The sequence below is a fragment of the Helianthus annuus genome, chromosome 10 (genome assembly GCF_002127325.2).
Source record: "Helianthus annuus cultivar XRQ/B chromosome 10, HanXRQr2.0-SUNRISE, whole genome shotgun sequence".
In the NCBI taxonomy this organism is placed as follows: domain Eukaryota; kingdom Viridiplantae; phylum Streptophyta; class Magnoliopsida; order Asterales; family Asteraceae; genus Helianthus; species Helianthus annuus.
This window is the reverse complement of record NC_035442.2, coordinates 115544230-115568111: the sequence shown is the minus strand read 5'-3', so window position 1 is coordinate 115568111 and position 23882 is coordinate 115544230. Positions and strand designations below refer to the sequence as shown.

The window sequence follows — 23882 nt, the reverse complement described above, 5'->3', positions numbered from 1 at the left end:
GGCGAGGTTTTCTCGACGACGGTGAAGAAAAGAAGGGAAGTTTCTTGTAATCGTGATGAAAGCCAAGGGAGTAGTACCTCTCGATTGCGATAGCGATAATGATGTGGCCGGAAGGAGGAGGAAGAGGAAGAAGTTCCGATCGATCGTCGAAATTTATGAGATAAGTAGGTTTTGTAATATGTGATCGATTAAAAGTGTACAAATATGTATATAGTTTTGAACTTTTGATTGAATAATGGATATGATACCGTGGGGAAGAAGATATTGTTTCTAAATTGCTTATGAACAAATTATTTCACAACAATGAATGAAACTTATGGTAGATGTTTTTAGGATTATCTACCCTAAGCTTTGTTCATATCACACGGCTATGTACAAATTACAATATATCCGATAGTTGTGTTCGATCAAATTTTCAAAATTCTAAGTTCCTACACGAAAATAGTTATATATCGTTTCTATGTTAGTTATAAGGAGGTGGGAATTTATCTTATAGGTCTGAGTAGTGGCGGACCCAGGAATTTTTTCAAGAGGGACGGTATTGTGAGCTATCGCTAAATACTGAAACTTGTCCGGTCTAATACTGAAACTTGTTCGGTCTGGTTCGGGTCGGGTCAAGCCACATAATAAAAAATAAAAAGGACCAAACCAAATTAAATTTAATATACACAAGTCCAGTCCTCAAGTCCATTTTTTTAATTTAATCGAGCTCAAAAACTATAAAAAAATCTATTGTTATTAATAGTTTGCATTACTAGCCATTAAACTTTACAATGGAACTTGACTATTTTCCGTTTCTTTGTCTCTTTTTCCTTGGAACCAAAAGTTTTTAAAAACGGAAATTCAACCACTGCATTGATGCGTTAACGACCTTGATGGCTCCTTTCATACTCAAAGACATTATTAAACGATTACATTAACGGCTTCTACTATTACAATTTCATGAGTTCGAATGTATCACTATTTTGTGAGTTTTATTGCACCAACTTGCACCACTAATCCATCTAAAACTCTCACATATTTCTTTATCTTACCTCTTATTTTCATTCATCCATCATCAAGACATCAAGACGATCTCAGACATGAAAGACTCCTATAGTCAGATTCTTCTACATCATCTTGTCCGTCCTATCTTACCCATCAAGTGTTATCATGTTGACTCCCTCTTCTATGTTCACGTTAAACACCATTAAAAACAACCTTCTTGGGGGTAACCATGGTGTTTAACCAAACTTTTAAGGGGGCGATTGAGGTTTTTGGACGAAAATTACACTAAATGTTTTTTTATAAGGGGGGCGCCCACACCCCCACCATTACAAGCAGGTCCGCCGTTGGGTTTGAGGATCAAACCCGGCCTGATACCACCCGATTTATTTTGTGACATGTAATTTACCTCCCTCGTATTGATTGTAGGACTGGTCGGTAGAGAACGCGCCACACCATGTATCCATATATTTTCCTACACATGAATCAACAATTATTTCCAATACAATAGAGTTTTCATAATACTACAACAATTCCATACTTTAAGAATACAATAGAGTTTTCATAATGCTACAACAATTTCATAAGAGATTTCTTCCCTGAAATCATTCTATAGAAATGGACCAGTCTTCTTAATACTTCTTCTTCTGGTGGTCTTCCTTGATATCATTCCATAGAAATGGACAAGTCTTCTTAATACTTCTTCTTCTGGTGGTACTTCTCCATGCTACATTAAACCTTCCTGAACCCGGTCTCTTTATTTCTCTATCTATTATCTTGTTATCGAGAATCACCCCGACTATTCAACATAATTCAATTATGTCATTAATCCCATATATTATTTTGACCCATACACGGTTTCATCATATATACACTTTCAATTATACATTTCTCCAAGAGGTATACATGAATAGTAGTATGATTCCGTAGAGGCATGTACCGAAATGAACCTTTAATCTCTTTACTAAGGACACATGGCCAAAGATCAACGAAGTTACAACGTCACTCATCTTTCTACCTTACAATGGTCTCGCGCGCAACTAATCATCTCCCATGCACATCTTGAGTGTGGATACCCTTTCCACCAATCAGAGCAGAGATGACATCAACACACCCATGCACACCATGGGTATGGAAAGTTTCCTACCAATAAGAGCATGACAGGTATCGCTAAAACCTTTAGAGCCATGGGGACCACCTCACCTAAAGGATAGCGACATCTAACCAAATCCATTATACCTCCGTCATAATTTTCACAATCAACCGCCCCTTTTGTATCCTTTACAAACACATCACCGCAGCGTTATCCCCCCCCCCCACGTTTTTCCTACCTCATTCATCTCGGTGTACGCCATGTCAGTAGCAACATCTTTGCTCGCAGGACTACACCAAAGAGGTACGCGAATGCCCGTTCTGCCAATTATACCCTTCGTAAGCATGGGACGCCCATATGCAACACCCTACCTATGATAGGTGGTACGCATGGTTATACTCATACTCACAACGAACCATTTTCAACTAGTAGCAACACAAGGTCTATCCTGTTTGCATAAAATTACACACAAGGTTTGTCACCGGAAGAACAACAACGGATGTTTGCAGCTTTTGTGCAATGGGCATGAAAGTATCGATTTTCAAGTGTGTAACACCCCAAAAACAGGTTTGGTAATCAAACCACGTTAATATTAATGAAATGGTAAAATACCGTTAGTGGTAAAAATTAGCCCGGTAAATATTAGGATTTAAATAAATAAACCTAATATTATAAAAGGAGAACGAATGCTTTTGAGAAAATAAAGTTTACAAGAGGCCCGAGTTAACGGGACTTAAAATAAAACGGGTTATAACCTCCCCTAACCCACTAAGTTATCTAGGAATGCTTAACCTAGTTAACAAGAGGAAATATTGTTGGAAATAAGTAGGTTGTGGCTTACTTAATAACTAACCAAACATGAGGGACCAAAGTGGGATAACTTGAAAGTTGAATTATTAAATGAAAACAAAACACAACACACACTAAGTGTGTGTGTTTTGGAACGATCAGGAGAGGCTCAAGGGAGCCAAAACCCTTGTTCATCAATTATCATCAATTGAAGGATAAATTGAAGCTCAAATTCGTACTTGAATATATATTAACGACCACCTAACAAGGGGATCATAAGGTATGTCTTAAAACCTAGATTGGTGAAAGTTGAAATTTGAGACAAGTAGGTTACTTGCAAATAAATTGTTGGATGATGATCCAAAGATGAAATTAAGTATAGATGTATGCTTAATTTTGTTAGACATAAGGAAATTATGAGATAATTGAGATAAGATCACTTGTAAGTGATTAACAAGTAGACTATGAAGTGGGTTTTGATTATATAATGAAGATGATGATATACATGTGCTTAGAATCATCATATATGATAGTAAAAGCAAGATACGTGAACAATTTATAAGTTTGAGTACATGTTCATACATGACTTGAAATGGGTTTTGTATGTCATGATGAAATTGGTGATTATGTTCATGTATATTGATGTTTGAAATCATGTTATCTACTAGTGGATATGTAGAACTTGATTATATTAGGTGTTCGAGTGAATGTCTAGTAATATCATGAAACGGGTTTTACATATAGATGAAAACCCTTAGTTCTTGCATAATGAATGAATAAATTAGCTTTTATAATCGAGAGCTAAGTTAACTTGATATTACTAATCGCTTGAATTTGTTAAAGTGATAGAAACGAGATGAACTTGGTTAGGAATTTAGTTAAAACGATGGCCTAAAAATAACGCTTACCGGGTAATTGATGAAATGCCTAAACGAGTTATTGAACTCAATTGTGCATTTCATATGTTAAAAAGGGCCGTTAACTTTTGAAAGTCAAACTGACCTATAATAGATCGAATAATAATTTCGACATAAAAATCCGTAAGGTGGAATAGTCGTGATTGATAATGACTAACCTAACCATCTTACGAATTATAAATGATAGTTTGACGCTTGACAAGCTAGGTGGAAGCTTGGGAAAGAAGCGGGTCAAACGGATCAAGTACGCGGGAAAAGCATAATCAGATGCAAGGTAAATAAAGCTTACACCCTTTTTATAGAATATCTATTTATTTTATGGGTTATGAATACAATAAAGTAATGTTTCAAATATGATGTTCCGACGCGAAATGATACGGATCGGAGCAAGTGACAATGATAAGAAACCATGTTTGATGATTAAAAAGGGGTAAAACGGTAATTCGGTCACGCGTTGACAGATAAATTATGAGTTTTGGTTATGTTACCTTATGGTGTAACCCATAATGAGTAAAAAGGGTAATATGGTAATTTGGTTATGAGTTAATGGATAAACATTAGTTTTTGAAAAAGACTTTCTATGGCGTAAGCCATGATGGGTCAAAAGAAATAAGAAATGATTTTTAAGTAATATGATCGTATGGTGTAAACCGGAACGGGTTACATGGATGAGATGACAAATAAATACCATCTCACAAGGATAAAATGGTCATTTAGACCAAACGGGTCAAATGGTGATGATATCACCATTTGACAATATCGACCAACGATTGTTTGTCGAGTCTTATGCTCACAGGAGTGAATAGCAAATGGAAATTTCGTTGTTATTAATTAGTGGTTATTAAAGCAAGGTATTAAAACGGGTCTAAGTTTTGACCCGAGGCAGGTATGTGTAATAGGTCAAACTCTCATTAAGAACTTAAGTTTCGATGAGAGTTAAACGAAGTCAAGGATGAACATTGGGTTACCTTAATAGGTAAACCTAATAATCTAAATTGTAGTCATTGCGCTCTTAGAAACATAATGGTGTTTAAATAAGAATAAAGCTAAAATAGGCGATATTGGTCAAACAGGTTATTGAAAGTCTTTCGTTGTAAAAGAATGGACTAAAGTTGATCAAAACGCCATTGAATGATAAACCGGGCAAACGACCTCTAAGGGTAGTTTGAAACTAAGTTTTACGATCGAGTAAATCCTTTGGATAAGTATAAAAATGAAAGGTATAAGTCTTTTGGTCAAATGCCTCGAAATGAGTCTTTTCGTAAAATTACTAAACCGAAGGGTACAATCCGGAAATATGATTTTACCTTTAGAAATCCACCACAAATATCGTTGTGGTGGAAAATAAAAGAAGTCTTAGTATGGAAATAGGAGGTAAGAAGAAGGAGCGAGATTTAAGCTTAAATGCTTACATTCTTTTAACGGGTCAAAATGAATTATGCGCATAACTTGGGTAATGGCTGTGTAATTCATAAAAGTTATGAACCCGGGTTAAGGATTTTGGGTTAAATATGTAGGCCATAGCTTTTTGATCATTTAGAAACAAGTTTGCTTGATAAATCATGAATGGGTCAAAAGTTTAATAACTGAATATAAAGCCGAGGGCTTAAAATCTAGAAAATTGTTAATCCGGATGTCGGATGTTAACTCTATATGATAGAGGTACAAATTACGATCACGTAAGAAGAAACGAGACGTAAAACGGATAAAAATTGAGGAAGTTATAACCATTTAGGTGAAAAATGGAAATACTTGGAATATGCAGCTCCAGCTTCGAAATGTTCTGTGGAAAACGGGTTCTTGCGCCCCATGACGGATATCGTCAACCCGGCCACACCCCGCCACAGGCCCTCACGCCCCGCGAAAGGATTATGCCAATCCAGTCGCGGCCCGCGAGAGGCTTTTAAACTGGCAAAAACTGTTTTCTTGTTTGTTTGGCATTCGGACTTGTTTAGACACGTTATAAACTTCGTATGACTGACTCATTTCATGATTTATGAAATGCAGGTATATCTTGAAGTGTCGGATGACGATCAAGCTCAATGAAGAACCGAACACGTTCAAAATTTAAGCTTCCGCATTACATTTTGTCGTTACGCAATCAAACGACGATATTATGTTGAAATGTTTTAAATCTTAAGATGTTTAAAAAAACTCGTATTTTCAAGTGTATGTGTATTTGTATATACATATTTAGACGCGAAATTTATATGAAATTTCGTTAAATAAACTAAGGGTCTTACAAAGGTTGCGCACACAACTTAATTTCAACGATGTCTCTCCCACAGAAAACATGCAACACGCAAACAAAAACCAGGAGAGAATGAGAGGGCCAGATGAAGCGCGCAACATAATCGAATCCCAAAACCTTGACGGGTCAAAAGATTTCACCCTACCTTATAAACCCGATATGTTCATTCAGAGTTTTTTTAAAAAATGGATTTTTCCTTAATAACTCTAAAGTTTCAATCTTTAGTAGTTAACCCCTTTGATTAATTTGATTTTTCACTTCTAGTTCAAAAGTTTCCATCTTTTTCAGTTTAACCACTTTGATTTTTTTACGTTTAACCTAAAACTTTTCATCTTTTGCAATTTAACCCCGACAAATTTTTACTTTCTACTTTGGTCCCTTATACTTTTCATCTTTCACAAGTTTTTGTTTAACGTTTCGTTTTAAATTTTCCGAGTTAACATGCCGCAACGTGCGTGTGGGGTTCAACGTTTTTCATCTATCATTTGCCATTTGACAGGCCTGTTGCAGCGCGTTTATTTTTCCTTGTTTGCTAGATCTGTCGCAACGCGCGGATCAATGATCAAATTAGTTATTTTTTTCCTATATTTTACATACATTCGCGGTCATGTAAGAAACATTTGTCTTTCATCTAATATGATTTATAACTTACAAATCCCCTACCGTATTGCGACCGGTGGTAATTCTAGTTATCACGAAGTTGAATCACATATAAGTTTTTATCAAGTTAACTTATTAGCAAGTTATAAACCACCAGTTGATTATTTCACCTTAGACTAAGTGGGCTTATGTTTATCTCATGGGCGTTAAAAAAGTATTTATGGTGGGCTCTCTTTTACACACAAGGCATTTGATTACACTTTATAGAACTCATAATTCTTGAAAGCTAAAAGTTTCATTTCATTTATATCGAAATAATAACATAATTTAATTACTTAATATATCATACAATATTTTCCATTATACCTGGAAACAAATAATTGAATTTAACTTGAACTTCATAAGATAAGAAAATAGTGGGCTAAATTAGAAGATTCATGATACAATTTTTGAAAAAAAGAAAAAGAAGTAGAAAAATTAATAATTAATATATTTCATAAATCAAGATATAGAAAATTAGTTTAAAACTCTTTTTGTCCTCCAATTGGTGATGACTTACACTAATTTATGTTTCGATCCATTTTGGAACGAGACATAGCTGCAAACATTTGAACTCAATCCACTCTGATTTGGGTAGACGTCTTTCATAGTTGCAAACCATCAAATCCACATTGCTTGTAGCTGAGGGATTGCTTCCTTGGGCTTATTGCTATTGTACAATCTATCGATACCTGTAAGCATCACATACGTAATTGTTATATTCACTTACAATGAGAATATTTATATACGACTAGTCTATTAGGATAAAACTCGGGTTTCAATAAGATCATGTGTAATGGGCATAATAGGAATGTGAAGAGGATTGATAACGCCCCCAACACCTCCCACGTGGGCATCATAGGGGTATGAAAAGAGAGGAGCGCTTGTACTATAACGCCAAATAAGGAGAAATAAAATTGGAAAGGAATGATTTAAAAAAATCAAGGGGTGTTAACACTTACACATTTTTAAGGGGCTTTATAATGCTTATATGGCAAAAATGTCATTTATGAGGCATTAATCATTATGAATGGTATCAGAATTTATATCCAAACTTAAGATATACTTGGATTTCCACTTTTCTAACATTCCATGTCGAGAAGTAGCTACCATTTATCATCACCAATATTAAAAACTAACTGATTTCTATAAATAAAGTTTCTTAACATACCATTGATTAAGGGAGGGTATGGCTGATCTATATAAGACCAGCAAGAATTAGAAAGGTGACTAGTGTAAACATAAAAGACTCAAGGGTGAGGACTAAGAAAGACTCAAGAACCTATACTAGACTATGGAATTTAGAGTGAGAAAGTAAAGAGAAGATAGAGAGTAATATAGAAGAAGGTTTTATTTCTTTCCAAGAATGATTTACAAATGAGGGGGAGTCTTCCTTTTATAGGACAAGGAAATGCTTGATTACATCATCCATGACGTCACACTTAATAATACATAGAAAATATCTAGGAAAATAACAAAATACATGACATACGTGCTTACATCACTTTATGAGTGATTAAAGCTTTATTTAACCTAAACACACCATTAGAACACTAATTAAGTACATTCATAGCCCGATTTAATTTTGTTTTCCGAAATCGCAAATCTCGATAGTAAACGGGGGCGAATTCTTATGGAATGGTTCGTCGTCTTGGGCGGGATCAAACACCGAGTTTCTCCTGGGGTCTGTTGGTAGAACGATCATAGGAGGGTGTGTAAATGCGCGAATATTATTAAAATATTACAGTCTTTTCCATTCAATCCTTTGGGGGTCTTCTTCTTTCCATGGGTGTTCACCATTCAGTATTTTTGGTGGCAGATCTTTGAATTTTATCTGGTTTGCTTTTGCGAGATTGATATGAGTGTCTATCTAAGCATCTCGGTAGTTGATCTTGTAGTAGTATCCTACAGGGTTTAAATCATACCAAGAGTGTATGAAGTTGGATGGTGTCTTTTCTAAAATGAGTGGGTATGTGGAACAGAACCATGCAGTGTTTTCAAAGGGAGTTTCTCATGAGATAGTCCTAGTCAGTGATTGGGAGAAACCATTCGAGGAACTTGGCTAAGTTTTTCTTTTCTTCTAGCAACCCTTCTAACTGGTAGTCTAAGAGATAGGCTAACAGCTTGTTGGATTTGAAAGCCATAGCAATGACAAAAGACTCCGATAGGTACCATAGGAAAGCCAGGCCCTCTTTTGATAGCCTGCGCATGTTTTTGAGTCTGAAAACATTTAGGAAGGGATAATCTGGGAAGAATTTATCTCCGTCCATTAACGGGCCTTGTGTTTTAAAAATGAGGGTGAGGAGGTTTTTGTAGTTTAAGAGGGATTCATCTGTGATGGCGTGTTTGGTAACCACTTCAATGATTTCTGCAGGGACATTTTTGTTCTTTAGCTTTTGGATGAGAGTGGTTATGTTTGGGGGTTTTGAGGTACCTGTGAATACTTCTTTAGGAATGGAGGTATTTGGGTTGTGATGGCTCTTGTTCTTGTTGGCCTTTAAATAGACAATGCCATCTGACACGGAATCTTTTAGGATCTTTTCTTTATTTTGTTGAACAGTTGTGCCGGATTCTTGAAGATTGGTCATCCCTTGTAATGATGGGTTCTTGGGCAGCTTCTTCTGTTTGTTTTTTGTTGTTGGCTCCTTGGGATTGGCCTGATGCTCTGGGGGTTTGTGTTTCTTTTTTGACCCATAATGCATTCTTGGTCTTTCTGCCTGTCTTCCGGGGTAAGCTTCGTTTGGGACCACTTGTTATTCTGACACCATGCGGGCCTACCTCTCCTTTTTTGCTTTTCTGACTGATTCTTTTGTCCGTTGTGGCAGGAGTCAGGGTGGGAGTCACATCCAAACTTTGCTTTTGCTCTGTGACATCTTTTGCTTTTCTAGGCTGAGCTGGAGGATTCTTTTTGGGTGATAGGGTTCCTGCTTCTTTAAACTGTTTTGTTGGGGAATCTATCACGTGATCTTTTAGGCTAGGACATTGTTTGTGTTTTTGTGATCTTTTGTTTTTCTTGTACATTTTTGGCGTCGGTGACTGGTAATCATGAGTATTTTAGGAAACTTATTCCATCATGTAGATCGACATTGGCTCGTCTTCAGATTCAGACGTCTCACTTGTTTCTGATTAATCACTGGAACTGTAGGATATGGTGCATATCATTTTTTTCCTTGCTTTTCGTCTAGAGAATATTGTGATTCTATATCAGAAACGTAGACTGGTTCGACCTTGTTGATGGCTTCAACAAGGGCTTGGGTCTTCCTTTTGTCTTTACAGTCTTTTGCAAAGTGACCTTCTTTGTTACAGACATAGCACTGATTTGTGTCCCGGCCTCTTTTGATTTTTTATTTAAAAACTTCCATCTTCTTTGAGAGTTATTTTTGCCCGTCTTCGAAGATTAATAGTTATCGGACCTTTTAAACTGGACAAATCTGGATTTTATGCGGGGCTTTGAGCAGCTACATAATGAATCATCTTTGCCCTTTATTTTTAAGTGCTTGTCATTGTATGCAGACCCGAGTCACATTCTGGTTTTTTCAAATTCAACTAAGAACTATTTTTTGGTTGCATAGTTTTGTTAAGGCATTTATGACTAGTTGGTGAAGACCACCAAGGGAAGCTTGGGCAACTGTCATATTCTTGGCTTCTAAGGCCCTGTATGCTTCATTTGAGAGGGACTCTGGGAAAGAGTTTAGGAACACTTGTTTAAGGTTTACATCATCATTGCCATGAAGACAGTAAAATCTTTCAGACATTCTGTTGTAGTGTTTTTTGAGGTCTTTTGGACGAAAAGAACAACATTTCATTTTTAAGAACTCTTCTCGAGCTCGGATTGTATGATCTAGGAGATTTCCGATGAATTCATAATAAATTGTGTTTATTAATTCTTCTGGGTTCTTGCTTTTTAGGATGTTTGTTTGCCTGTATTCGCCAAGACTTATATACCAATCCCGAAGTCGTCGTTGACACCTTGCCAAGAAACGTTTGATGACCATAGCGATGTTATAATATTGAAGTTCAGTTGTGCACCAGGTTAACATCTCAATGCTTAGGTCATGCCATTTTGCTGGGGGAATGTCGTCAAAGGTGAACAGTTGTTTTGAATCTGTGTTTGTAGGAGCCCTTTCATTTGTTTGTGGTGATGTTTGGGATGCTTCATCATCAATGTCAAATACATAAACCCTTTCATTAGTTTCTGCCTCATTCATGAACAAATGCTCAAATTCATCTGTTGGGGGTAATTCTTCACAGAAGTGGGAGGTGGAGCTTTCTTCAGAGACCGATGATGTATCATTGTATGTTTGTGGGGCTATTACCGAAGCGATCGTTGGCATGCATTCCTTGTTGTCGTTTCGAGTCAAATCTTGCAAGAACGAGGAGATGCCATTTTCCTTTTTTGTAGGAAGCTTACCAAGAGCTTCTCCGGAGGTCATCATGACCCTATCATCCATGTTTTGTCTGCTACCTGATGGCCCTTTTCCTTTGCTTGAGGACGGTATTTTATTGATACTTTCAGAGGATATATTTCTTGTTGTCAAAGCCTTTCTAGCCTTGATTTTTGCTTACTCTTTTGACCAGAGGTTTAAGGATGGGGAGGTTTGTAGGAACGATGATGCCGTTAATTGTTGGGGATCAAATGACGTTCGTACAAATGACGCTGATGGCAATCTCCATTGGTCACCAACATAGGTGGAGACTCTTTGCTGCTTATGTTGTCTCTCTAGGTCTCTAAGTTGTGCTTTAAGAAATTTCATTTCAGCTTCTTTTTGCCGAAGACCTTGTGGGCGTTGTGGCCCTGGGGAGCCGTGTACTAGCTGGAAAAGTTCATTTGAGAGGGACTCTATGAAGGCGTTCAGGAACACTTGTTTAATGTTTATATCATCATTGCCACGGAGACAGTAAAATCTTTCAGACATTCTGTTGTAGTGTTTCTCAAGGTCTTTTGGACGAAAAGAACAACATTTCATTTTTAAGAACTCTTCTCGAGCTCGGATTGTATGAACTAGGGGATTTCCGTTGAATTCATAATAAATTGTGTTTATGAATTCTTCTGGGTTCTTGCTTTTGGGATGTATGTTTGCCTGTATTCGCCAAGACTTATATATCAATCCAGAAGTCGTCCTTGACTCCTTGCCAAGAAATGTTGGATGACCATCTCGAAGCTATAATATTGAAATTCAGTTGTGGACCAGGTCAACATCTCAATGCTTCGGTCATGCCATTTTGCTGGGGGAATGTCGTCAAAGGTGAACTGTTGTTTTGAATCTGTGTTTGGAGGAGCCCTTTCATTTTTCTGTGGTGATGTTTGGGATGCTTCATCATCAATGTAAGAGACATAAACCCTTTCATTAGTTTCTGCCTCATTCATGAACAAATGCTCAAATTCATCCGTTGGGGGTAAATGAAGCATACAAAATGTGTGAAAGATTTTAGGGGAATTGGCCTGTAATAATCCCAACTAGAGGTCATTGGTCATTGACAGTCCCACCTTTGAATATTCCTCCCACCAGTCCCACCTTTCACCTATTTTTCCGACACTGGTCCCTCATTAAAAAAAAACTAACGGAGTTAAGCTTTTTTCCAAATTACAAACATATTTTTAGGGCTTTTGATCAGAACAACGATACGAGTCCATTGATGTAAAACTTACCTCGAAATGGTGCTCCAAATGACTTGATTTTTGTTAATTGGAAATTTAAACACCTGAATTGAAGTGCCGTTTTCATTGTTTGGAGCACGTTTCAAGGTAAGTTTTACATCAATGGACTTGTATCGTCATTCTGATCAAAAGCCGTAAAAAAACTGTTTGTAATTTGGAAAAAAGTAACTCCGTTAAGTTTTTTTTTAACGGGGGACCGGTGTAAGAAAAATAGATGAAAGGTGGGACTGGGGGGGGGATGTTTAAAGGTGGGACTGTCAATGGCCAAAGACCTCTAGTTGGGATTATTACAGGCCAATTCCCAAAGATTTTATTGTCTTCATGCCACTTATGATGTAAACCTTAAACAAGTGTTCCCGAACTCCTTCCCAGAGTCCTTAAATGAAACATACAAGGCCTTAGAAGCCAAGAATACAACAGTTGCCCAAGCTTCCCTTGGTGGTCTTTAGTAACTAGACATAAATGCCTTAACAAAACTATGCAACCAACAATAGTTGTTAGTTGAATTTGAAAAAAACTGGAGACAAGCACTTAAAAATAAAGTGCAAAGATGATTCATCATGTAGTTGCTCAAAGCCCCATAGAAAATCCAGATATGTCCAGTTTAAAAGGTCCGATAACTACTATTCTTTGAAGACGGACAAAGAAGGTCACTTTGTAAAAGACTGTAAAGACAAAAGGAAGACCCAAGCCCTACTTGAAGCCATCAACAAGGTTGAACCAGTAGACGTTTGTGATATAGAATCACTATATTCTCTAGACGACGAGCTAGGGAAAAAAATGATATGTACCATATCCTACAGTTCCAGTGATGAATCAGAAACAAGTGTGACGACTGAATCTGAAGACGAGCCAATGCCGATCTACATGATGGAAGAATTTCCGAACATACACACGATTACCAGTCACCGACACGACGCCAAAAATGTACAAGAAAAACAAAAGATCACAAAAACACAAACAATGTCTAGCCTAAAAGATCACGTGATAGATTCCCCTACAAAACAGTTTAAAGAAACAAGAACCCTATCACCTAAAAAGAATCCTCCAGCTCAGCCTAGAAAAGCAAAAGATGTTACAGAGCAAAAGCAAAGTTTGGATGTAACTCACACCCTGAAGAGTGCTGCCACAACGGAAAAAAGAATCAGTCAGAAAAGCAAAAATGGAGAGTTAGGCCCGCATGGTGTCAGAATAACGAGTGGTCGTAAACGAAGCTTACCCCGGAAGAAAGGCAGAAAGACAAATAATGCATTATGGGTCAAAAAAGACACGTAAAACCCCAGATCATCAGGCCAATCACAAGGAGCCAACAACAAAGAACAAACAGAAGAAGCTACCCAAGAACCCGTCATTACAAGGGATAACCAATCTTCAAGAATCCGGCACAATTGTTTAACAAAATAAAGAAAAGATCCTAAAAGATTCTCTGTCGGATGGCATTGCCTATTTAAAGGCCAGCAAGAACAAGAGCCATCACAACCCAAACACCTCCATTCCTAAAGAATTATTCTTGAGTACCTCAAACCCCCCAAACACAACCACTCTCATCCAAAATCTAAAAAATAAAAATGTCCCTGCAGAAATCATTGAAGTGGTTACGAAACACGCCATCACGGATGAATTCCTCTTGAACTACAAAAACCTCTTCACCCTCACTTTTAAAACACAAGGCTCGTTAGTGGACGAAGATAAAATCTTCCCAGATTATCCCTTCTTAAATGTTTTCAGACTCAAAATCATGCACATGCTATCAAAAGAGGGTCTGGCTTTCCTATGGTACCTATCGGAGTCTTTTGTCATTGCTATGGCTTTTAACTCCAACAAGCCGTTAGCCTATCTCTTAGACTACCAGTTAGAAGGGTTGCTAGAGGAAAGAAAAATTTTGCCAAGTTCCTCGAATGGTTTCTCCCAATCACTGACTAGGACAATCTCATGAGAAACTCCACCAGAAAACACTACATGGTTTTGTTCCACAAACCCAGTCATTTTAGAAAAGACGGATATGACTTAAACATACCCCACAGGACCACCAAACTTCATACACTCTTGGTATGATATAAACCCTGCAGGATACTACTACAAGATCAACTACCTAGATGCTTGGATGGACACTCGTATCAATCTCGCAAAAGCAAAGTAGATAAAAATCGAAGATCTGTCACAAAAAATACTGAACGGTGAACACCTATGGAAAGAAGAAGACCCTAAAACGATTGAATGGGAAAAGACTGTCATAGAATATTTTAATAACATTCACGCATTTACACAACCTCCCATGATCGTTCTACTAACGGACCTCAGGAGAAAATCGGTGTTTGATCTCGGCTAAGACGACGAACCATTCCACAAGAATTCGCCCCCGTTTACTATCGAGATTCACGATTTCGCAAAACCAAATTAAATCGGGCTATGAATGTACTTAATTAGTGTGCTAATGGTGTGTTTAGGTTAAATAAAGCTTTTATCACTCTTAAAGTGATGTAAGCACTTATGTCATGTATTTTGTTATTTTCCTATATGTTTTCTGCGTATTAAGTGTGACGTCATGGATGATGTAATCAAGTCTTTCCTTGGCCTATAAAAGGAAGGCTCCTCCTCATTTGTAAATCAACCTTGAAAAAAAAATTCTTCTATATTTATATTACTCTCTATCTTTTCTCTACTTTTCTCACTCTAAATTCCATTGTCTAGTATAGAGTCTTGGGTCCTTCTTGGGTCCTTCTTGAGTCATCACCCTTGAGTCTTTTATCTTTATCACCCTAGTCACCCTTCTAAGTCTTATTAGTCTTATATAGATCAACCATACCCTCCCCCCAATCTGGTATATTTTAGTATGCATTACTTTTTCTGTTGAGTAACATCTTGTTAACTTTCCTTAACATAATAATATAAGACCATCAGTAATGGTTAATGTCTATTAAGAGACAATTTTCGTCGCATTAGCATTAGAGTTAATTACGTCGTTAGTCCCTGTGGTTTGTGGAAATTAACAACCTAGGATACTAATAGTTTAAAGTAACATTCTAAGGTATTAACCTTTTAATTTGTAACAATCTAGGGTACTAACACTTAAATCAGTTTAATTTTAACATACTTTAAAGGTAATTACATCCTTTCACATTCTCCATTTATCAAAACTACCTAAAAACTCTAAATAAAAACCCCCTATCAACATGATATGCAGCTTCTTAATACCATGCCCCAATGGCACCAATTTTATTTCAATCATAAAAATCAAAAGCGTAAAATAAACCCCAACATAGTGCGTAAATGCAACAACTTGTTATGAAATAAAAAATAACAAAAAGAAGACAAACGTACATGTGTCCCATAACAAGCTTTCCATTTTCACACTTGTTTTACCAAAACGGGTTAGGTTGTATATATCGGTACACAACATTATTGATTACGTTGAGACTTGAGAAGATGATGGAAGGTTTAGCCATAGACGAATCATCGTTCTATTGGTATGTTGATCTCGATTAGAAATTCGATGCATCTCAGTTTTAGATTTTACTATAAAATATACGGAGTTTGATGGTTCAGACATGCTCATGAACATCCACCATGTTCGTCGGAAGTTTCGTTGAAGGTTCGTCTGATGTTGTGGGAACACAGGTTTAAAGGGAAGTTGTGGGTTCGCAAGTTTCATCTGAGTTTATGGGGATAGAGGTAGTGACGGAACTTGAAAGGAAAATCAGTGGGGGACTGAACTCTCAAAATCCTAACCAATTGGGGGGGGGGGGGCAGTCTCTTAAAAGTCTAATATTTTATACTACAAAAAATGGTAAATTAACACTACGAGCGAGGGGCCGCCCCCGGCCACCAAGAAGCTTCGCCGATGGATAGTGGGTTTTTATTTAGAGTTTATAATTAGTTTTGATAAATAAAGAATGCAAAAGGACATAATTACCTTGAACTCTATTAAAATTAAACTGGGTTAAGTTATAGCACCCTAGTTTGTTACAAATTAAAAGGTTAATATCTTAGAATGTTACTTTAAACTATTAGTACCTTAGGTTGTTACTTTCTACAAACCGCATGGACTAACGGCGTAACTCTTAGCATTATAACGCCTTATGTAATGGTTAAGGTTCCTTAAAGCCTTTTCTTTTATTACTCCTTATTGGCATTATTTCATAAATGTCTCTCTCTTTCTTTTCATGCCCCTATAATGCCCATGGGAATGGTGTGAGGGCTTTATCAAACTTTTTCATACCCTTATAATGCCCATTACGCATGACCTAATATATAAAATATTTCAGTTAGGGTAATAGGTGACGATTAACTTCTCAACTGGTTACCAAGTAACATTTTATATTTAAAGGGTAAATTACACTTTTCGTCCTTTATGTTTGTACCGGATTGCAATGATAGCCTTTAACTTCAATAATTACAGCCACAATCCTTTATTTGGAAAACTCGTTACGCCCTACGTCCTTTAGCCATAACCTGGTTAAAATTTTTAGTTAAATATTGCATCACATGAGGGTATGTTAGTAATCTTCCTTTATATATATAAAATATCTTTTTTTTCTTTCATTTTCACAGCCAAACATCAAACCTTATCCCCTTTCTGTTTATCTTTCTTCTCTCTCATGTCTCTCCCTAGAAAACGACCAGCCACCACCCCTTGTGGTGGAGCCACGGCGGCAGCGCCACCTCACCATCTTCGACAACCACCAACTCCAATAGCCACCACCATCCCAAATTCAACTCAAACCCCCCAAATTCACAAACAATTAACAAAACCTAACTACCAAATTCACAAATAACTATGATACGAAAGCAATTAAACAGCAAAAAGTTGCGAGGGTATGGGTGAATTAAGTAAGAGGAAGCGTACTTAAAGATTCGGCTCCGATTCAACCTCTTCTTCCTCTTCTTCCAATTGATCATCAAACAGATTCTGCATCATCTGATGCCGTTTCTCTTCTTCCGATTGATAAAGATGATAACACATAGTGGTGGTTGTAGTTGCCGGCCGAAGACGACGCTGGTGCCGGCAGGAGAGCACGATAGCCAAGACAGTAACCGGAATATTGTTCCTGATTGCAATTGGAGGCCGATCGTACGGCGTCGTTTGAGAGCTACGATGAATTAGTCGCTTTCGAAGCTTTCCGCCAGCTCCGCCGCTCTAGTAGGTGGTGAGTCCTACGCCATTGAAGAGCTTTGAGGAGGAATTTGCATAGAGAGAGAGTGGGAAATTAGGGTTTTTATCTGAGAATGGAATAAATAAGGGTTGTTGATTCCGTGAATAGAGATCTGAGTGAAATTATTAGGGTTCTAGGGAAGAAGAAGAAAGTACTGGTTGGAGAGAGAGACAAGTGAGATAGATAGAAAGAGAGGATGTGAAGGGTAAATATTAAGCTTTATTATAAATTTTAATTTTATTTAATTAAATTAGTAAAAAGACTAAACTACCCTTAAGTGAATATATTTAACTGAAAATTTTAACTTTGTTAGTGCTAAAGGACGAAAGATGTACTGAGTTTTCCACATAAAGGACTGTAACTGTAATTATTGAAGTTAAAGGCTATCCATTGCAATTCAATACAAACATAAAGGACGAAAAGTGTAATTTACCCTATTTAAAATTAGAGTAAACTTTCGTTTTGCTCAATGTTGTTTGGTCGTTTTAACGGTTTTGCCACAACCCTTTAAAAATAGTCATTTTACTCCCTGATCTATTTAACTTATCTTCGTTTCACTCCCCGCCTTAAACGACGTTCATTTAAACTGTTAAATCTTGGTCACGTGCACCTCACATGAGGGGCATTTCAGACTTTTCCAATACAAACTTTTTATCCTCTTAATTAATATATGTATGTATGTGTATCAGATTTTTATCTCTCTCAACTCACACCCCTCAAATCTATCTCCCTCTCTCTCTTTCTCTCTTCAAAGCTTCAGAACACCATCGCCAACCACCATCCGAACACACCAGGCCGACCACCACCGCTCACCGGCTACCACCACCGCCATCTCTGACCCATCTCCATCACCACCCTCCGATCGATTACCACCACAATTTCCGGTTCTAAATCGATTCGATGAGAGAGATGAGGAGAAAAGATGAATAGATCTTGTGACTTGCTGATAACACGAGTAGACGAAAGGAGGGCTTTTTTAGATATGGTTCCATGGATTTCTTGTTCAGATCTTCAAACGAAAAGAGGGTTTCACTTTCGGTGGGTTCCGATTTGGGGTTATGTTTGTCTCTTTTTTGATTTGGAGTTGGGTTTTCTTTTTGCCGGCTAATTTCACTAGAGGCGGGTTTCGATTTTTAACTAAATGTGGATTTCGATTTGGTGGTGGGTTTTTGAAGGCGGTGGTTAGCAAATGGTTGTGGATGGTGATGGGTTTCGATTTAGTGATGGTTCATGCAGGTGGTGATCGAGCAGATGGTTGTGGACTGTGGTCTGTAGGTGGTAGTTAAATCGTATTTCGATTTGGGGTGGGTTCAAATGGTGTGCTGGTTGTGGCGGTGGTAGTGCCATGTGGTGGTGGATGGTTGTGGATGGTGGTAGCTAGTTAAAAGAGTGGTTGGAGAGATGAGAAATAAAAGAATGTTTATGTAAATAAACAAGTTATAGATTTATTTAGTTGAAAGACTTAAATGACCTTACTTTATCCGTAAAATTACCAAAGTACCCTTCTAGTTAACGAATTTTTTAAACATCGTTTAAGGAGATAAGCTAAATAGATAAGGGAGTAAAATGGTCATTTTAAAAAAAATAAGCAAAATCGTTAAAACGAACAAACATACAGAGGAAAAAGGAAAGTTAACAATTTGCATAATCACTAGTGGTGTTTTGAAATTTATTAGAAAGGCCGTAAGATAATTTTTGCAATTTATGAAATTACTTGTAGATTAATAAAAAACTATTAAAGTAAGTTACCTCATTTTATAATTTATTTTTATATAAAATAACCCAAAAATGTAAAAAGATGGTATGATTAATCGGAAATAAGTCAAAGAACACGCGCCACCCACTCCCAATGATTGCGGTGACAGTTCTATAGTACTGTGACAGTGGCCCCACCACCACAGTAAATCAGTAACCCTTATTTCAGGAAACATTCCTCACTGTAATTAGGCTATGGGGTGTGGGGGTCATGGATTGGAACATTATTTCCACATAGGATCATTAATTAAATGGTATACCATTCCCCTCCTTGATTGATGGTGGTTCCCATGGATTAAACCACGATTACCACGACCCTCGCTCCCATTTGATAATTTTAAGACAAAAACAAATTAACAAAAATAAAGGGGATGGTGGTTTGGGTCATGACCACACCCTTAGGGTAGTGGTTTTGAATAATGGATTAAAGATAGATGATGTGGTGCCTATGTGGAGGGTCAGGGTGGTCATGAGGGTCATGACCACACCCTATAGCCTTAATAAATGTAAAATATTCACTTGTAATTAGAAAAAAAAAAGTTGTTTCGTTCAAGAATTTGTTTAGGGTTTGATTTCCAATATTTAACCAATTAAAAAACTCCAGCACCGAATAAAATGCATTTCTTGGCCGTTTAAAAAAACCAATTATAAAACAACATTATAATAAAGCCATGAGAGATTATGTGTAAAATAGCTCCATTGAGTTCCATATTGGTTATCGAAGCAAATCCTTTTTTATTTTCGCTTTCTGAACCTTTGTTTGTTTTCAAAAAACGTGATTTGGCTCACCCATTTCACATGCTAGGCGTAGGCTGGTGTATTTGGCGGCTCCCTATTTTGTTTAATCGGTTTGAAATCTCAATGATTTGTGAAATTTTATGATTTTGACAGTTTACTCTGTTTTAGACTTGAAACTGATCGTTTAAGCTTTATGATTTTTATATTTTTATGATTGAAAAATATAGTCATGTATATGTATAACATGCCTTTTTATTATTCTAAAGTTTATAATACAATCTAATGATTTTGGTTGATAAAAATGAATAATTGGTCCATATTGCCAAACTATGAAATCGGTGAACCGTCAAACCACCAGTTCGACCAGCAAACAACCCGGCCAGTTTGGTTTTGTCGTTCTTCAAAACCTTAGCAAACGATTCATACCATATTCATTAAAACCGAAAGAACCAAACCTAACCGTGAACACCACTAAATTCAAAAGTAGTAGTAAGGGATTATTTTCAAATAAATCATAGTTGATCAAATAAATAATAATTTGGACATCTACCGTACGACCTAATTTCTTATCTTACAACAAAACATGAACAGAAAAAAAAAAAGCATTCCTAAAGTACTTAATAAACTTTACAATTGAAGAATAGTAAGTAATTTTATTAATATAAAATAAATAAAATAAAAGAAAGAAGAAAAAGTTTTTTTTACTATTAGTTCTTTAATTTACGGTAAGCGTCAATGGTATATATCTTAAAATTCACACCTAAACGTGCAAGTAAGATACAGTTTTCCTTTCCTTACAAAAAAACCACCTATTCGATAATTTACTTTCATTTTTGTAGCTATTAAATTGGTTAAAACATCATATTAATCATTCTGATCATTTTCTTGGTAATGGGCGATTTCTTATTTCTGTATTCTTTTTATATTCTTTGACTTGTTGTGTTGGTTTGTTGTACGTTTTCGAGCCGAGAGTCTCTCTGGAAGCAGCCTCTCTGTCCCTAGGGATAGAGGCAAGGCCTGTCTACATCCCACCCTCCCCAGACCCTATAAGTAACTTTGCTATTTGTGAGATTTACTGGGTATGGTTGTTGTTGTTGTTGTATCATATTAATCATTCAAGTTATATTTCAAAATGATAGCTTTATATATACCTTTGTGTGAAAGAAAAAAATTGTCACTAAAAGAGAAAATTTTTCATCCAAAACATGTAAATACAGTAACTTAGTTACCTATCTTTAAAGAAAAACTTATTTTCAATTGTTTAACATGAAAACAGAATCTATAGATTCAAAGAATGTGAGAATCTATGTCCGATGGAAATTGAGGATAAATTAGTGGAACCTTGTCGATAGTTGTAAGGCCACACGGGGCCGTGCGTTATATCATCACAGAAAGGTTGTTCAACGCGTTATTTCTCACCGTCATCATAAACATAGCGCGTGATACATTAACGAAAACAGGTTTCCGTGATTTTTTTTCAACGCCGTGATATATTATTTTGTGAGGGTAGTTGTTGGTTGGGGGAAAATTGTTGGGTGTGGTGGTGAGTAATGACCACCCCACTAAAAAAGGTTGTGAGTGATGGAAAAATGACTAATGACATGGCGGAACTTGATTGATGCTTGTGAGTGATAAAATTCTATCACTAGTGACCACTCTCCTCCCCTAAGAAAGCTTATTATTAATTAAGCTAGCCAAAAGCTCTGATCTTTTTTATAACTTCTAATTATAGAAATAAAATAGTTAAAAAAAACCCAATACTTCCTTATTTCTTTTTAAGTATTATTACATACATTTTTGTATACTATAACATGTCAGCATTTCTAATATATTTACCACAACTTATTAGTTATTTACCGTTAACCTGTTATTTGTTTGTAATTTGTTATTTTGGCATTTTAATGAATTATAGTATAGAGTAAAAAAGTGCAAAACTACAAATTGTATATAGGGTATAATGCTTTTTTTTGAACTGCATATCGACCAGGGCTATACATGACCAAAGCTCGGTTGAAAAGGGATTCGAACCTGAGCACTCCAGGACAGGAACCTACTAGGTAGTAAACCTAACCGCTAATTAAAACAATAAACATGTAGGTTTAATGAAATCAAATCAGTTACGGCAGTTAAATCCTGAAACCGTTATCATTATTTACCAAATTTAGACCATCACCACAAATCACTCAATCGGCGTACATAGCAAACCGCGTACGTTAGCCCAACTCCAACACAAATCAATCAAACGCATCCAATGTTGAAACAAACAATGGTTAAAAGCACTAACCTGCACAGCGGGTGAAGTTAACCCAACGATCCGAATCTTAGCCCTCACATCACCCATGATCCGAAGCTCAACCCGATCATTCGTCGTAGCATCTCTAATCAAATCAGCTGCATCCGCCTGCATCAAATTAACCCGATCCACCGTGACCGTGGTCTGCACCTGCCTCACGCTATGGGCCGGCTGGTAAAACCCGGGTACAGACCCCCGACCCAACGGAATCCCACGGTACATGATATTAAACGTCGAATCCTCGTACTTGATTCCAACCTTGTTAAACAAAAAGTGTATGAGTTGCTGTTCTAAAAAAAGAAAGTAAATTGCTAAAATCGTCCTTTATGTTTGGGTATGTTTACCAATTTCATCGAAACAACTTTTTTTACCATATTGTCCTTCACTTTTAGGATTTTTTTTTTTTATTTTCATCCAAATTTGTAATTTGAGTTATTTTTTATGTCATATATTTGGATGAAAATCACAAAAAAATCGAAAAGTGAATGACAATATGATATAAAAAAGTTGTTTTAGATGAAACTGGTAAAAATGACCAAACTCAGGGACGATTTTGACAATTTACTTAAAAAAAAAAAAAAAAAACCCAAGCAGAGAGTATATGAGTTGTAGTTCTAAACAAATTTGGTCGCAACCTTATTGTCATTTTTGGCGGTGAATAGCATTCGAATGGCGAGTGATAAAGAGGCGGCGGGGGAGTTGACGGCGGTTGACGGTGGGTTTGTGGCGGCGAGGCTGATGTACTGGACTCCGACTTGTTGGAGGTTATATTCGGGTTTTTTGGGTTTGACGGCGAGAAGGATGACGAGGATGACGGCGACAGCGACGAGTACGAGGAAGGAGAATAAGAGGAAGAGACAGCAGCAGCAGCCTTTGATGGAGGCGGAGGAGGATGACGTGGAGGAGTGTGGGTAGTAGTGGTGGTTGTGGCGGGGGTGGGGGTGTGGGTGGTAGTTTGATGGTGGTGGTGGGAGGATCCGGTGGTGGTTTTGGTGGTGGTTGTGGGTGTTGGGATCGGTGGTCATTGTTTGCCGGAGAGAGGGGGGAGTGGAGTGAAAGTGAGCGTGTGTTTTTTTTTTTTTTTGATTATAAAGTAAGGTTAATTGTGAAGTAGGGATAATGTGGACAGAATATTTGAAAGTAATCAAGTTTTGGGACTCAAAAACACTTTTTTTTTTTGGAAATATTATATTGGGAAAATTGTGTACGAAGTATCACTATTTTACTCTTTTTAGTATCTTATTTTTAAATTTAAACTAGAATTACGACCCGCCGCAATGCGTCAGGGATTCTTTACTTATAACTAAGTCGATGAAGGACGCGCACATTACGTTAAACCTGTCAAAAGGGAAAAAAATAGACGAAGTAAAAACCAAAGACGCACGCTTAGTTGAACACGTTACGTTGCGTCGTGTTAACTCGTAAAATTTTAGAACGAAACGTAAAAACGCTAAACCAAAGACGCACGTTGCGATGTGTTAAGTCACAAAATTTAGAACGAAGCATAAAACGAAAGATTTGCGAAAAATGAAAACTATAAAGGACCAAAGTTGAAAGCAAAAAAAGTTATTAAAAGTAATTTATGAAATACTTTTGGGCGAAAAGTAAAAA

At 36.9% G+C, this 23882-nt stretch overlaps 1 protein-coding gene across 2 annotated transcripts; it reads right to left on the bottom strand.

Annotated features, from left to right (window-relative positions):
• Positions 1-6913: 6913 nt before the first annotated feature.
• Positions 6914-23358, bottom strand: LOC110885535. Of its 2 annotated transcripts, XM_022133234.2 has the most exons (3): positions 22907-23358; positions 22263-22529; positions 6914-7365 (listed from the first exon to the last, which is right to left on the bottom strand). In XM_022133234.2, the coding sequence occupies exons 1-3, from the start codon at positions 23294-23296 to the stop codon at positions 7279-7281; spliced, it is 744 nt and encodes a 247-aa protein (XP_021988926.1). In that variant the 5' UTR covers positions 23297-23358; the 3' UTR covers positions 6914-7278. The 2 variants fall into 2 exon arrangements, 1 of the variants encoding a protein (XP_021988926.1); XR_002562288.2 differs by lacking the exons at positions 22263-22529; positions 22907-23358 and adding an exon at positions 7845-8042 and having other exon boundaries at positions 6944-7365.
• Positions 23359-23882: the final 524 nt, after the last annotated feature.